Source organism: Pavona decussata, unplaced genomic scaffold, assembly GCF_977016875.1.
Source record: "Pavona decussata unplaced genomic scaffold, jaPavDecu1.1 SCAFFOLD_13, whole genome shotgun sequence".
In the NCBI taxonomy this organism is placed as follows: Eukaryota; Metazoa; Cnidaria; class Anthozoa; order Scleractinia; family Agariciidae; genus Pavona; species Pavona decussata.
This window is the reverse complement of record NW_028145436.1, coordinates 2,250,001-2,264,220: the sequence shown is the minus strand read 5'-3', so window position 1 is coordinate 2,264,220 and position 14,220 is coordinate 2,250,001. Positions and strand designations below refer to the sequence as shown.

The following is a 14,220-nucleotide window of genomic DNA, read 5'->3' as shown; positions in this document are numbered from 1 at the left end:
GATAATTGAAAAGAACTCAGTCATAAGTGACTGGAATGTTTACTCGCCAATAAGAGGTAAGCACGTTGTAGAATGAAATCAAAATAGGTGATGATGTAACAAAATGCTTACACGGAAGTATGTTTTACGAAGTGAACGACATCACTTTGCATGTCATTTTACTGAAGTCCAGTATTGTGCCATACGGTATTGCTCACCCGGCGTACCAACCGTTTTAGGCAAAGTTTCTTACACGGTAATGTTTATGTCAAGTGGAACGTTTTTATGATAGTTATAATGTAAAACCAAATGCAAGGCTGATCGGACAGCTAAAATAATTTTATTGCCCATTGTTTCGGTTAGACAAAACTAACCTTCTTCAGGGGCTTCAAAAAGCTAATGAAATATTGGAAATAAGCGGTTACAATATATTTAAAGATGATACAATTGAAAAGATAAGATGTGATTGGTTGATACAAGAAAGCAGAAACGTGTACAGAAGCCATTATTAAAATAGCAATATACAGTAGACAGATTAAGTTTCATCGCATCTGTTCATTCCATAGGGTCCAAGAGTCTTGCCCTTGGAAACTAAAAGTACTTCTCTAGCTTTCCGTTAGAACAGAAATAGATGCAAAACGTGTGCCTTTATTTAGGAGGGAAACACTTTTTACACCTTTTCCCCTCATTATTATTATTATTATTATTATTATGTATGTCTTTTATCTTCTGAACCAAACTCATAAATTAGCTTTTATACTTGATAAGATGTTGATATTTTACAATTTTATGACAGCAAACTGTAAAATCACTCAGGTTTTAATAGAATCAAACTGTATCTAGTAGATTTTATTCTTGTAAATAATAAAGTTTTATTATTATTATTATTATTATTATTATTATTATTATTATTATTATTATTATTATTATTATTATTATTATTATTATTATTAATATTATTGAAGATTTCATTTTTGTTTCATGAATTATTTATAACTTGCGGACACGGTTCTGGGCTAGTTATGTTACACTCAATCATTTTCATTACATTCAAAACACTTTATATGTATTCATAGAACTTCTTAACTATATTTGCGTTCTGGCGGATGATTCATTTCTGACAGCGTTCAATAAGGAAGAACAACTCTTTGTCAGTGTTCGTTATTGAACTTATTATTATTTTTATGCGCAGTTAAACTATCTGTATGCACAGTATCAGAAAGCAACACAGGGCGCATAGCGTAACCTGTGAGCCAAGCGAAACTTAAAATAGCACGTGAATAAGTCAATAAAATATATATACATAATATATAAAATATAAAAGTCATAGTCTAGATGTCTGAAAGTCTTAAACTCATAAAAATAACTATTCATGGCTGGTCTATCAATCTTGGTATAATATGACATTTTCATGTTACTACTTTGAAAGTTCTTTTTGTGCATTGTTCAGTGTCGCCGATAAAACTGCCTTCTGCATTCTCCCTAACACTTGAGTAGTCTTTCGCCCAACCAGAGATCGCACACTAATCTCTACAACTCGGTATACCGGTATAATTAAATATTCATAGAGCAAAAGAAAACGTGAAAAGGGCTTCTAAACCGACTTCCTGCTAAAAGCAGCGCTTCAACGACTATCACTCTAAAATTCGTCATAAAAGTCCTGAAATTACAGAGAATTTTTAAAGTACGAGCAATGTTCAAACTGTATGACAGAATCACTTTCTGCATCCGCCTCAGCAACGAACCGGATCGCTGTCCGACAAGTTCTTTCGCTGTCTCTTCAAATTCCACCGAGCACCCTACGAGGACATCAATAGGTAGCCTAAGCACGGACGTTCGTGAGCCACGGACGGCAACCGGAAGTAGAATGTTTCCTTTTTTGGCGTAGTTTTGCTCCTTACCACGGAGAGGAAAAGCTTCTTGTTGATGACTCAATCATGAGGACTCGCATTCTCTTTTGGCTTGACGTTACAAACGCGATGACACTGAAAGGCTCCAAAAAGCGAAAAATTCGATTTCCGGTTGCCGTCCGAAGGTCAAAAACGTCTGTGCTTAAGCTCCCTATAATAACTTTGTTGAACTGCTTCAAATCGTTCCGGGATGTTGCTGTTCAAGCACCCATCCGAGAGGACCGTACTTGGCCGGTTGTCTTCTTGCTTCTTTAGTCGATCTGTTGTCCATCCACGGGTAGCTCATCTCAATCATGACGACTCACTTTCTCTTTTGTTTACTACTCTCGCATCAATTCTGTTTGTTCTCACCTCCTCATTTTCCTCATAGACCGGCATATCCCAGAACGCTTTAGCTCTTTCATTCTCATATAGGTGCTTAGGTGGACCGGCGAGTATGGTGGTACCTTGGACACCAAGCTCTGGTCTTTAAGCATTATCATCATCATCATCATTATTATTATTATTATTATTATTATTATTATTATTATTATTATTATTATTATTATTATTATTATTATTATTACAAGTTCTCTTACAGCTTAGTGGTAAGAGTAGTAGTCAACTCCTTAGATTACTGTGCTAATAATAATATAATAATAGCTAATTAGTGAGAGCGAAAGTCATGCAACTGTCAAAAAATGTTTAAAATAGCAAGTCATGCTTTCAGACAAAAAAAAATGAAATGATCAGAACTAGCCCTGAAGATTTGCTGACAGTCTATTACAATATAATATTAGTACAATGACTCGAAATCGGCCGATGTAGGAGTGTTATCGCGTCAATATATAAATCAAAAGGAAGACATAACCCTAACAAATTACTTGGAATCAGGAATGAGGGAAGGGAGGCGGCCGGAAAACGAGGATTAAAATTTCGAAAGAATACCTAAATTAGCGACAGGGAAATTGTTTAGCTTAAGCTTAGTTACGGTCATACCCGTTTCCGAAAAAAGGAGCAGCGTAAGTTGCATGCGAAACATTTGTCATTCATTTTATACTGAAAGACTAATTCCTGATTTACAAATGGTAGAAAAGGAAATCATAGTCTGGTTTTTAAGAAGTAAGCCGGCGAGGGCAGTTTAAATTGAGGGGGTTGGTAAAGAGTCTTACAGACCTAGAAAGCGTATTCCAGGTCTATGTCTCACTGTTTCGCTCTGGCAAGGGGCAATCTTAGCAAGTTCTTAGAGCAAATTTGTTTTAGAATTGTGATCGTGCCAATCTGCCCAATCGTGGACAAAAAACAAAAAATAAAAATAAAAAACGGGAACTCACCTGTACACAGTTGGGTACAGTAAAACCGTTGCAGCTGTTATTTTTCGACTATTATTATATGATATAACTGTTTTGAGAAAATGCTATATTGTAATGAGTGTGTAATGTATATGTATAAACTGTTTTTATTATTAATATTTATGTAATGATACAGGACTCCATTTAAACCAGTTTATGCTGACTGTATACTCCCTGAATAAATATTTGTTTAAATAATTAAATATATAAATTTGTGAAACTGATAGCTTCAGGGGTATTTTTACGTTCGAGAAAATACAACACTGATACTTTGTCATACACAAAATTTTCCTTAGACAAATATATCAAGCAATTTTCCCCCAAAAAATGCGCAGACCACTGAAACGATTCCTAGTTTCAAGGGATTTTTTTTTTTTTTTTTTTTTTTGAAGTTGCAATGTATTAGTATCCAAGCCATCTGTACCCCCTAAAAGACGCTTATAGTAATCCCCCTCCAGGCCAAAACTGGACCATCATGCTTGATATTTGTGTTCCCCTCGATTCTCCATGGCCACATCTTTTTGTCCAGGCCTACTCCAGACCCAGGTCATTACAGATCCACTCCTGTACGAAGTTACCTTAACAACAGAACATAATGTTCCCAGCCCTAACAAACAATGCAGATGCAGGTTATAAAAGTCTTTTAAGGGTTTAGTGAAAATAGAGCTTTTGAAAGGTGCAGGTCTTTGCAGGTCTGACTGTTACGAAGTCACACAAAGTCTGCATGCAAATCACAAGACTAGTTCCCAGGAAACAGAGGAAAGTGTCGTAGTGTCGTCTCGTGCTCCGCAGACTCAGTATTTGAAGGCTTATTTAGATGGCTGGTTACAAGGAGAACTTTGTAGCAACAGTGGAAGATGATGTTAAATGTTCCGTTTGTAATTTACCATTGCGAGAACCCGTTCAAACAAGATGTGGCCACAGATTCTGTCGCGAATGTCTCGAGGAAGCTACCAGAAGGTACGTTAATCTTTTTTGCCATAGCTGTTAAACCTTTATAAATGTATAAGCTTATGTTGTTGTTTAAAAGCTGGGTTTGGTTCTAGATTTTACAGACTTATTTTTATTATCTCTTGTTCTGATTTGAAAAATTAAAATTCTAAACCAAAAATAAATTTCACTTTACAATTGGCTTAACTGCATGAATTGACCGAGAAGACCTTGGGGACGAGGTTGAAGTACAAGTTTCATCATCATGAGACAGGGAGCCCTCACATCTACACTTTGTTGTTTCGACGGATATTTCTTCATGGTGAAGTGCTGCCATTTTTTAAATAACTTAACCTTTTCTCAACTGGACTGACTATCCTGTGGCCCTTGTTCTGAGTTTACAACACTGTTTCACCTTGAAAATTACTTCTGACCTTCTTCCAAGAAACCCCACCTCCTTCAAAAATGAAGATTCCTGTGAGGGGTTGTTAAAAGTAAATAAATAAATAAATGAATAAATAAATAAATAAATAAATAAATAAATAAATAGATAAATTGGCTGACAATGTGTAAATTACAAATAGATAAACAAATTGAAAATTATCTGTATCTATTATTATTAATAATAATAATAATAATAATAATAATAATAATTAATATGGCGCAAATTAACATGTGCATATGATCAAATGCGCCTATTATTCAAAGTGACTACTGCTTTAATGGAAATAAGATCCAAGCATCAAACAAGGCCATCAACTTAATTTTTTATGTCTTATTTAACAATTATTCCACGAGCGCGTGTTGGATAGGAGATGATAGATAGCCAACGAGGCGCGTAGCGCCGAGTTGGCTATAATCATCTCATATCCAACAAGCGCGAGTGGAATAATTGTTTTATTAAAAACAACCGAGAAATATTGCTAGATCTTACTGATTTCGCTGTGCAAGAACGACCAGAAGGCAATTTAATGGTCGCCATTTCTCGGCCATGGTATAATTGCTCATATACCATGGCCGCTAAGCCAATCAAATCCCTCGAATTGCATTATACAATGATGCAGTTTTTAATAATCATAAATAGATGTGGGGTGCCTGTGTTGTCATCCCTTGTACAGTTGAACCTGTATTTTCTGTATCAAGAGGTCACCCTTAGGAAATTACATGGCCAGTGTCAAGTATAGTTTTCACGCCTGTCACATATGCACAACTGACCACTTAATAGAGGGTGACTGCCTAATATGGTGCTGCTTAATACAGGTTCAGTAAAATATTTGTATCAGATTACACTTGCACCTTAGTACAGTCGAACCCTGTACGTGTATTAAGCGGTCACCTCTATTAAGCGGTCAGTTGTCAAAGTCCCGAAAATTACTTCCCTTCATTACTGTAATTTTGACCTGTATTAAACGATCACCTCTATTAAGCGGTCGCGGTCACCCTATTCTAAGTATCAGCAAGCTGTTTCTATTGTCTTGAACTGTTTTAAGCAGTCACTTTACAAAAGGAAACCACTTCAATATGATAACAAATAGCGCGCCAGGCAATTGAGTTTCTAATGAGCCGCCTTATCGTGGCATTAGTGTTTTACTATAGTCTGTTTCATTAGCATGCTCTCCTTTGTCATACCATTTTATTGCCGAACTTTCTTAACCAAGTAAGTGATGTATTCTGTGCAACCTGTATTAAGCGGTCACTTAATTAACCAATTCCCTGAGGGTGACCGCTTAATACAGGTTTGACTGTACTTACTTTACTCTCTCTCTACCTCTGCAGGAACTGTAGAGGAAAAAAATTTACTATAGCCATTTCTTAAAGTAAATATCCTGGGCCCACGCAGTTGTTCAAAGCCTGATTAAGCTAGTCCTAAGTTAACATGAACTGTGATTCAAGTTTAATTACTAATCAATAAAGATTCTTTAAAAAGATTTTTGTTCCTCTGTTTTACCTATAAGGACTTTTCTTTACTGTTAGCTTAAACTTAGCTTTTAAAAACATTTTTAATGAGCAAGATGAAAACCTCAATTAATTTTTAATCAGGATATTATAAGCATTAATCACTTTCTAACAACCAGGCCCTGTTCTCCAAAGCAAAAAAGCAAAAAGAGGGATGATTACTCAGTCAGTCAGTCAGTCAGTCAGTCAGTTACTCACTGAGAGACAGTCACTTAGTATCAGTCAGTCAGTCAGTCAGTCAGTCACTCAGTCAGTTTAACTCACTGAGAGACAGTCACTTAGTATCAGTCAGTCAGTCAGTCAGTCAGTCACTCAGTCAGTTTAACTCACTGAGAGACAGTCACTTAGTATCAGTTGACCAGTCAGTCAGTGACAGTCAGCCGGTCAGGTAATCAGTAATCAGTCAGTCAGTCAGTCATCATAAAGTCAGCCATCAGGCCAGCAAGTCAGTCAGTCAGTCAGTCAGTCTTTCACTCACTGACACTCATGCATCCACTAAAATAGATGTGAGAGTCCCTTTATGAAAGATGTATGATGTACTTGGAATCAGGTAAAAAAAGGAAGCAGGCAATGAACCACTTTTTCCAAATAACTATTTAGAGTCTGTAGTATATATTTGGCCCCAGGAAATATCCATACTCCCCCATGGAAGGGTTTTTTTGTTGTGTACCCCCCCCCCTACCCCCAGGAAATTCCAGTTCTGTTTCATACTTTGCTTCTAAAATATTGGCTTTTAAGTTTAAGACCCCCTCCCCCTAGGAATTTCCAGTGACATTTCATGGGGTGGGTATGGATTTTTGTTTTACACTGTATGAAAAACATGTTGAAACATTTAAGTAGTGTAATTAATTACAAGACTATTACATTGTCTATAATGCAGGAGTCATATTGTAAGTAATGTATGTATTAATATATTGTGCGTGTTAGGTTTGGCATTGTAATAATGGCCAGTATGTTTATCATTAAAAAAATTGTATTTTTTTCAAGTTGAAGCTTAGTACATAAGTATTTCTGGGAAAATGCACAGTTACTCCTAATTTTCTTTTGGATAATTTAGAATAACACTTGCTTATAAGATCCGCTTCTTCTGCATAATCACAAACTGCACAAAAATACCTTTGTAATGCTTTAGACACTGTCCTTAGAAACCTGTTTTTCTTGGACCATTCTGAGAAGCACAGAATGTACACGCAAAAGGGGGCACCGCTTCCTTAAGTATGATCATGTTGTTTGCAGGAAACTGTTTATGTTCTGAAAAACCTTTTCTTATTCCTAGAGTCATGACATTTGATTGGGGTGACAAGCCGGAAGATGAAGATTTCTACTCTATTGCTTGCCCTGTGGATAATGTAAATTTAGATCTCGAAAAAGTGAGTAATTAACTAAGTTGTAGTCATCTTTAAATATAATTTGGACACCGGGGATTAGACTCTGGGTGTTGATAAAAATAATAATTATTGGAGTTTTGTCCTATAGATCTGCAAATTGACACTACATGCTCACTGAGAATTAGTATTATTTGGGAGGTTTGTTTTTGGACAAAACTGTTTGTGTGATGGTGATCCATTTTTTTATTGGTTAGTATTTTGCATTACTGGCAAAAATCTTGTATGATAAATCTGCCCTGCACTTGGCAAAACCCTTCAGCATATATAACATAACCTGAAGGTAGAAGATGTGGCAAAAACTGCCATGTCCAGATATATCCTTTGCATATAAATTAATTACTTATAGACTTCCTCAGTCTTTCACTTCTCATTTCTGGCCTGTAGTAGTCATGCTCTTTCTGCTCTCATTTTCTCCCCTGTGCGCGTTTTTCCTGAGATCAACTTGTAAGTATATAAATTATTAAGTTACAAGCGTTTACTAATGTTGCCTGTTTTGTTTTGTTAGGATGTTTTCCCTGACAAAGCAACAGAAAGGAAGATACTATCACTTGTTATTCTTTGTCCAAACGATGACTGTAAATGGATAGGAGCACTTAGCAAGAAAGATGTAAGGTGTAAATATGCAAATGAACTAACAGACCCAACAGTATAGCTCTTAAAATAAACTTCATCTTCTTCTTTTAGTTTGTAGGGCTTCATTGTTCTAATTACCTGGTTCTGTTATGCCTGTTCATCTATTGTCTTGCATTTGGTTTACCAATTTTCTGTAACGTTTATCAATTTAATGTAACCCATTTTAGCAACCACTAACCAAGTATTCACAGGTAGAGATCCTTGGAAATGGTCCCAGTTCATCTTTTTTGTCAAAAATGCATTTAGGTCCAAACATAGGGATTTTTTGGGCTGAATATGCGCCATCCTAAGAAGTGATTTTTTCTGGATGTCACATATCCCGGAGTTTCCAGCAAGCATCATCATCATCATTATCATCATCATTGTCAAGATCATTATTGAGGGTTGTTGAATACACACCAGTACAGTCCAGTCGTATATTCCTGTAGTCCATGACTGAATTTTATTGTCGGATGTCTAGTTGAGGTTTTGTATTTCACAAAAATAAACTCAAATAATATATTCTGGAGGCCACTGGATTTATTTGGTTTTAGTTGTGTTTTGGGGTTAGGATACCATACTAACAGTTGTCCGTTGGAGTTGTGTGGATCACATGGTCTTGAGTGGAGTGCAAGAGAGAGTCTATTGGACTGACGATTGAAGACTATCGTTGTGACAGACTAAGAAAAAAAAAAAGTCATTTGGGGGTAGAAATGTTGTCAATTAGCATCGCTTTGATCCATCTGAGTCTAGTACTTATATTGATGACTGTACTCAGATGGTGTATACTACACATACAGGTATCATTATTATCAAAAAGTGTGATACATTGTTAGAGACGTTTCTTTGCCCAACAGACACACATGGAATCCTGTCTGTCACTAATCATTTCCTGTACCAACAAGAACTGTGAGGAGACTATGTTAAGAAGAGACCTGGAGGAACATGCAACTGTCATATGTCAATGGAGAGTGGTTTTTTGTTCCTACTGCAATGAACCACACCCTAAATGTCAGCAAACGGTAATATTACTATAAACCAGAATAATACACAACAATTATAGTGAGTCTTGTTAATATGCATGCTTTGATCTTCAAACTATCCTGAAGGTAATATTCAGGGCCAAGTTGTTCAAAGCCCAATTAAGCTAATCCTGGGTTAACGTGAACTTTGATTCGACTTTAATTGCTAATCAATGAAGACTCTTCAAAAAGATTTTTGTCCCTCAGTTTTAGACTTTTCTTTACTGTTTGCTAACAGTAAAAAACATTTAAAAACATTTTCAAAGTGCGAGATGAGAACCTGACAGTTAACTCTTAACCGGGGATTAACGTTAATTGGCTTTCAAACAACCAGGCCCTCAGGTGTTTCCATTTATTTTATTTGCGTAATTTGTGTACTCTTATAATAATATTTACATCATTAGCTTGTGCTCAGCTCCAGCATGTGTGCATGGTGGGTTGTCCTTGATGCTATTTTCAACTAATCTATATCTAGTTACGTTAACTTAGCTATTGACCATTTTATGTCGAAAAAACTTTCATGAAAAATTTGCAACTGCAAAATGAGTCATTGTCAAGACATCAGAGATTGCGCTTCACCTTCAACTGGCAGAAAATAGTAATACTGCATGAGAATATGCAGGTAAGAAACCTCTTCTTTTTATTGCAGTTTTTGAAATGAATGCTATGAATTCCAGTAAACAATCAGTGGCAGTTTGAGAAAACTATATACAAGAAATTTTATTTGAAGCAAGTCACTTGCCTAGCCAGATGTAATAGGGGAATGGGAGGAGGAGCAAGAAAAAAAGGGGGGCCTGGGGAGAGGGAACAGTTATTGACAGATAGTTAGCGTAATTGGATTAACTGAAATCTTTGGGTGGAAATCAGTGGAAGGGGGTTTATGGTAGGCATTCTCTCTTCTCTCTTCCCAGTTCCCCCCCCCCCCGCACACACACACACACACACACACAAGTAGGCTAGTGGAACCACCTTCACTTTTCTTGTACGACCAAAAGGGATGCATGAATCTGGAATATACTTTGTGGATGTCACAATTTCTGTCACTGACTGTCAACTGCAATGCTTTATGCTTTTATATACAGCTGATAGCTGTGAGTTATATACTTCTTTTTCATGCATTAAATTTTCCCATAACAATGATCATCTTGACTTTGAATAAGACTCCCTTCCAAAGTTCTCTTGAATTTCATTATACAAGTTAGATTGGTGTAAGTTAGGAGATAGCAAGCAAAGACTCAAACCCAAATTGTGCCTCAATATTATTTTTCTCCACTAAATATAAAGGAAATCTCTTGAAACCTAAACAATTGAAGCTTTGTATAGTGCAATACAGACCATACAGACACTTGTCAATCCTCCAAAACATGAATACCTCAGCATAGAGAGGATAATAAGGGTGGATCTAGAACTGGTTGTGGTATTTTTTCTGGCCAAAAACTGGCCATATTTTCCATCATGGCTTATAACATTTAATAAATAAATTAAATTATTCTTTTAATTTAAATGATAACTAATGGAATGACTGTGGTTCTATTTTTTAACATTTGGCTTTAGTTTACTGTGCTGTATGTACAGTCTATCATAGTGTGCTGAAAAAAGGAAATGAAAACCACTTTTTTTCCTCAGGAACACATCAGTGAGTGTAAGAAGTACAAAGTGGAATGTCCAGCTGGCTGTGGTGTAGCAATTCAGCGAGAAAAGGTAAGGCCTTACAACACTCTCAGATCTGTAAATTGATAGAGAGCACTGGGAGAAGGGTGGTGGGGGGGTATATGTACAAAGAGTTGCAAAATAATTTAAACAAGAAGCTGTTTCCAGCTTATACTCGGGCCATATTTGACTGTGTGGTGCATAAAGCCTACAATCTTTTAACAGTGATAACCTCCAGCATCGCCAATTCCCCCAAATAGATAGCCTGCGAGCAAGCTCTTATGCGGGTGGATCCTCTTTCTCCCTCCCGCCCCCCACCCCCAAGAGAGCTTGCTCGCAGGCTACCAAATAGATAGGTACAGAGATATAGTGAGGCAATAAGTAACCACCAGATAGAATTGCATTTCTTGCAGTCAGAATGAAATACAGGGGAAAACGACATTTGTCATACGAATGCTTTCTGTAATCCCCGGGCTTTAATCCTTACGATTTCACCTTTCGTTTAGAGACAGAAACCATTTGTACGGTCCTGATATGTATGTGACGCTGGGTCAATGACGGATCGTAATTTTCGGTATGATCTAGACCGGGGGGGGGGATACTCCCTTATGTGACCTTAACGGGGACGTGCGGCCCGATAGGGTATGGTTTTTCAGGGTGTTTTGTCTTGAACGGGGTATCTATTTCATCACTTTCTGTCTTAAACATGGTATCCCTACATGACCTAATGGCTTAAACAGATTGTGATTGCCAATGCATTAAAATACAGTGAGAAACTAGTGTATTCTTATTTCATTCTAGTCAGGGTGTGATTTTGGGTTAAATATCTTAGAAAGGGCCTGAAAATTTTGAATTCTGTCTTAAACGGGATAGGGAAATCGGAGAATTGTGTCTTAAACAGGGTCAGGGTTTGAACGCCCGGGCCGCACCTCCCTGCCCAAGCATCTGTTGAGTACCCCCCCCCCCCCCCTCCCCGGGATCTACAGTAACGTTACGCATCACGCGTACGTTTATATCCTTGTACGTTTTTCAATGTTTCGCTGTTTATATTTTTAAATGAAATTCAGGGGAAAGCATTTGTTAATTAAGATTTCATTTGAAGACAGAAACCGTTTCTACATTGATTGTTTTTCTATAGTAAACGTGAGACATCTTTATCTATCTTGGCTCGCGAGGTCATAGACTGATTTAGTTGCCAAATTTTCGGTTAAACAAAACTAACCTTGAGGCACTCAGGTTAGCCTAAAAAACACTCCGGTTAGCCTAAAGAGCACTCCAGTTAGCCTAAATAGCACTTAGGTTAGCTTAAATAGCTCCCCGGTTAGCTTAACGGTTTAATAGCAGTTTATGTTGGGGTTGTTGGGTTCATGCCTCGCATGCCTTGCATGTTTTGTTCATACCTCGCAGTCGTCTGGCTCGCATATTGTAAACACTCCTCACGGCCCGAAAACAAAGAACGCGACCGAGAATTTAAAGAATTTGATAACTCGACAGAAAACGTAACTCGTACCAGCCGAGTACAAAAAACGAGACCGAGAACAATAACTCGTGGCCCGAAGTCTTATCTCTCGGCCCATCGCGACCCCAAAAAGAAAAAAGAATTTGATAATGCTACCAAAACCTTAACTCGGTCCGCCTTATGGCCCGAGTAATAAGAAAAAAATCACTTTATTTTAGTGTCAATGTATTTAGCGCAGAGCACTAATTGGGGACACTATCCAGGTCGAATTGGAATTTAGAAATGTTGCTTTTCGAGGAGAGGGGACAACCGGAGTACCGGGAAAAAAACCTCTCGGAGCAAGGACGAGAACCAACAAAAAACTCAACCCACATATGACGCCGAGGATCGAATGGCACAATGTGGTGGCATGTTTAATTAGCACAAAGAGGTTGGAGGGGAGGGGTGCATGGGGGGACAGGAACTGCATTGCAGAACAATCCTTGATTCAGTGCAAGTTTCTTGGATAAAATGTGGTGGTTCAAGAATAAACTGCAACAAGCATGAAATTACGAATGATTCACATTTTGCGCACAAGCGCAACAGCGTTTCGCCCATCATTGGTTGAGCTTTTGAAAGAAATGATACTTTTTTGCCGTCTGGGTAATTTGGTATTAAAATTATTTGTTGGAAAGTTCAAAGTCCCTATCCTTTCTTTGTTTGTGTTGGTTACTTTTAGTCTAATAAGCTGTTTTGGATAAGACTGTGTAGTGTTTGTGTGGAGCTGCTGTAGTCTTCTCAGTTGAAGTTTGTTTGTTTGCATTCTCACGTAGATTTCACATCACACTGAAAGAGAATGCCCACTGATTACCATCATCTGTCCTTATGCTGGAATGGGTTGTGATGAAAAGGTATTTTTAGTTTGTTTTCACAATGCCTTCCTGTTCATGATTTTGCTTCATTCATTCATAATAAACTTATTTTTGTTAAAAAAAAAAAAAAGAAAAAAAATAGGGGTGCGTCCCATTTGTCACAACTGGCAAACCACACCGGTCAATTCGTAAACGGAATGTACCAATTTGAAGGATAATTAAGTTTTATCCTAGTCCTTCGAATTTCTTCAAAATAGCGGGTACCTTTTTCGGAGTGATTATTTTTCAAGATTGAAACTGACTGGAACCGATTTTACACCGAGTGTGCAGAAGGTATACACAGCCAAAAAATTGACAGGAAACCTCTCGCTTCTGTAAGGCAGTCACAGTTTAATAACTGATCTAGTTTTCAGTTTTAATTCGACACAAAAATTGTATACATGTACACAGGAAACAGAATTATTTTCACTTTCCATAAGCTGTGGAGAAATTTCTTATGTAGGGTCTTGAATGTGGGCCCAAGGTTGTGTGCCTAGAATTGGTTCAAAAGTACATTGACACAAAAGCCATGGTCCAACTGACTCGGTGTCAGACGAAACAAGGGCAAAATCGCATATATCAATCAGTGTGCTATGTGAGTCAGCAACTGAGGTGCTTTCTGATTCTACTTGTTGCAGATGCCAAGAAATCAAGTGGAATCACATCTTCAATCAGCCTATCGCATTCATCTTGACTTGGCTTGTTTGAAGTTGCATACCACGCAAGAAGAGTACAGAGAAACGACTCGAAAACTCGAGGAAAAAGTGGAGACACTTTGTAGAAAGGAAGATGAAAAAATATCAAGCTTGGAGCAGCAGTTGAAGGAGATGAAGAAAGTGAACGACTTTCTTGTTGAAAAGGTGGCATCTCTAGGGAAACAGATTTCCAGATTAAACGAGAAAGCACCTCAACTGTCTTGGAGGATTAACGGCATTGGAAAAATATTGAGTCAAGCCTGTGCCAAAGATGGCAAAAACACTGTTGTAGATAGTGCACCTTTCTACTCAACTACATATGGCTATAAATTGAAAGTCTCTGTTTATCCCAAGGGTGACAAGACCAATAACAACGTTTATCTTTCAGTATTCTTGGT

The 14,220-nt window shown here is 37.4% G+C and overlaps 2 protein-coding genes across 3 annotated transcripts in view; one reads left to right on the top strand and one right to left on the bottom strand.

Annotated features, from left to right (window-relative positions):
• Positions 1 to 14,220, bottom strand: part of LOC146487857 (TNF receptor-associated factor 4-like) — a 178,926-nt gene that overhangs the window by 67,319 nt on the left and 97,387 nt on the right. The window lies entirely within an intron of this gene.
• The window catches only part of LOC146487860 (TNF receptor-associated factor 6-like), a 10,638-nt gene continuing 406 nt past the window's right edge, over positions 3,989 to 14,220 (top strand). The window contains exons 1-7 of the mRNA XM_085128263.1: positions 3,989 to 4,180; positions 7,383 to 7,476; positions 8,000 to 8,101; positions 8,964 to 9,128; positions 10,755 to 10,829; positions 13,050 to 13,127; positions 13,766 to 14,220. The exon at positions 13,766 to 14,220 is cut by the window's right edge and continues 406 nt beyond it. Coding sequence (XP_084984389.1) covers positions 4,038 to 4,180; positions 7,383 to 7,476; positions 8,000 to 8,101; positions 8,964 to 9,128; positions 10,755 to 10,829; positions 13,050 to 13,127; positions 13,766 to 14,220 — 1,112 coding nt within the window. The 5' untranslated portion in view covers positions 3,989 to 4,037. The remainder of the gene's footprint in view (positions 4,181 to 7,382; positions 7,477 to 7,999; positions 8,102 to 8,963; positions 9,129 to 10,754; positions 10,830 to 13,049; positions 13,128 to 13,765) is intronic.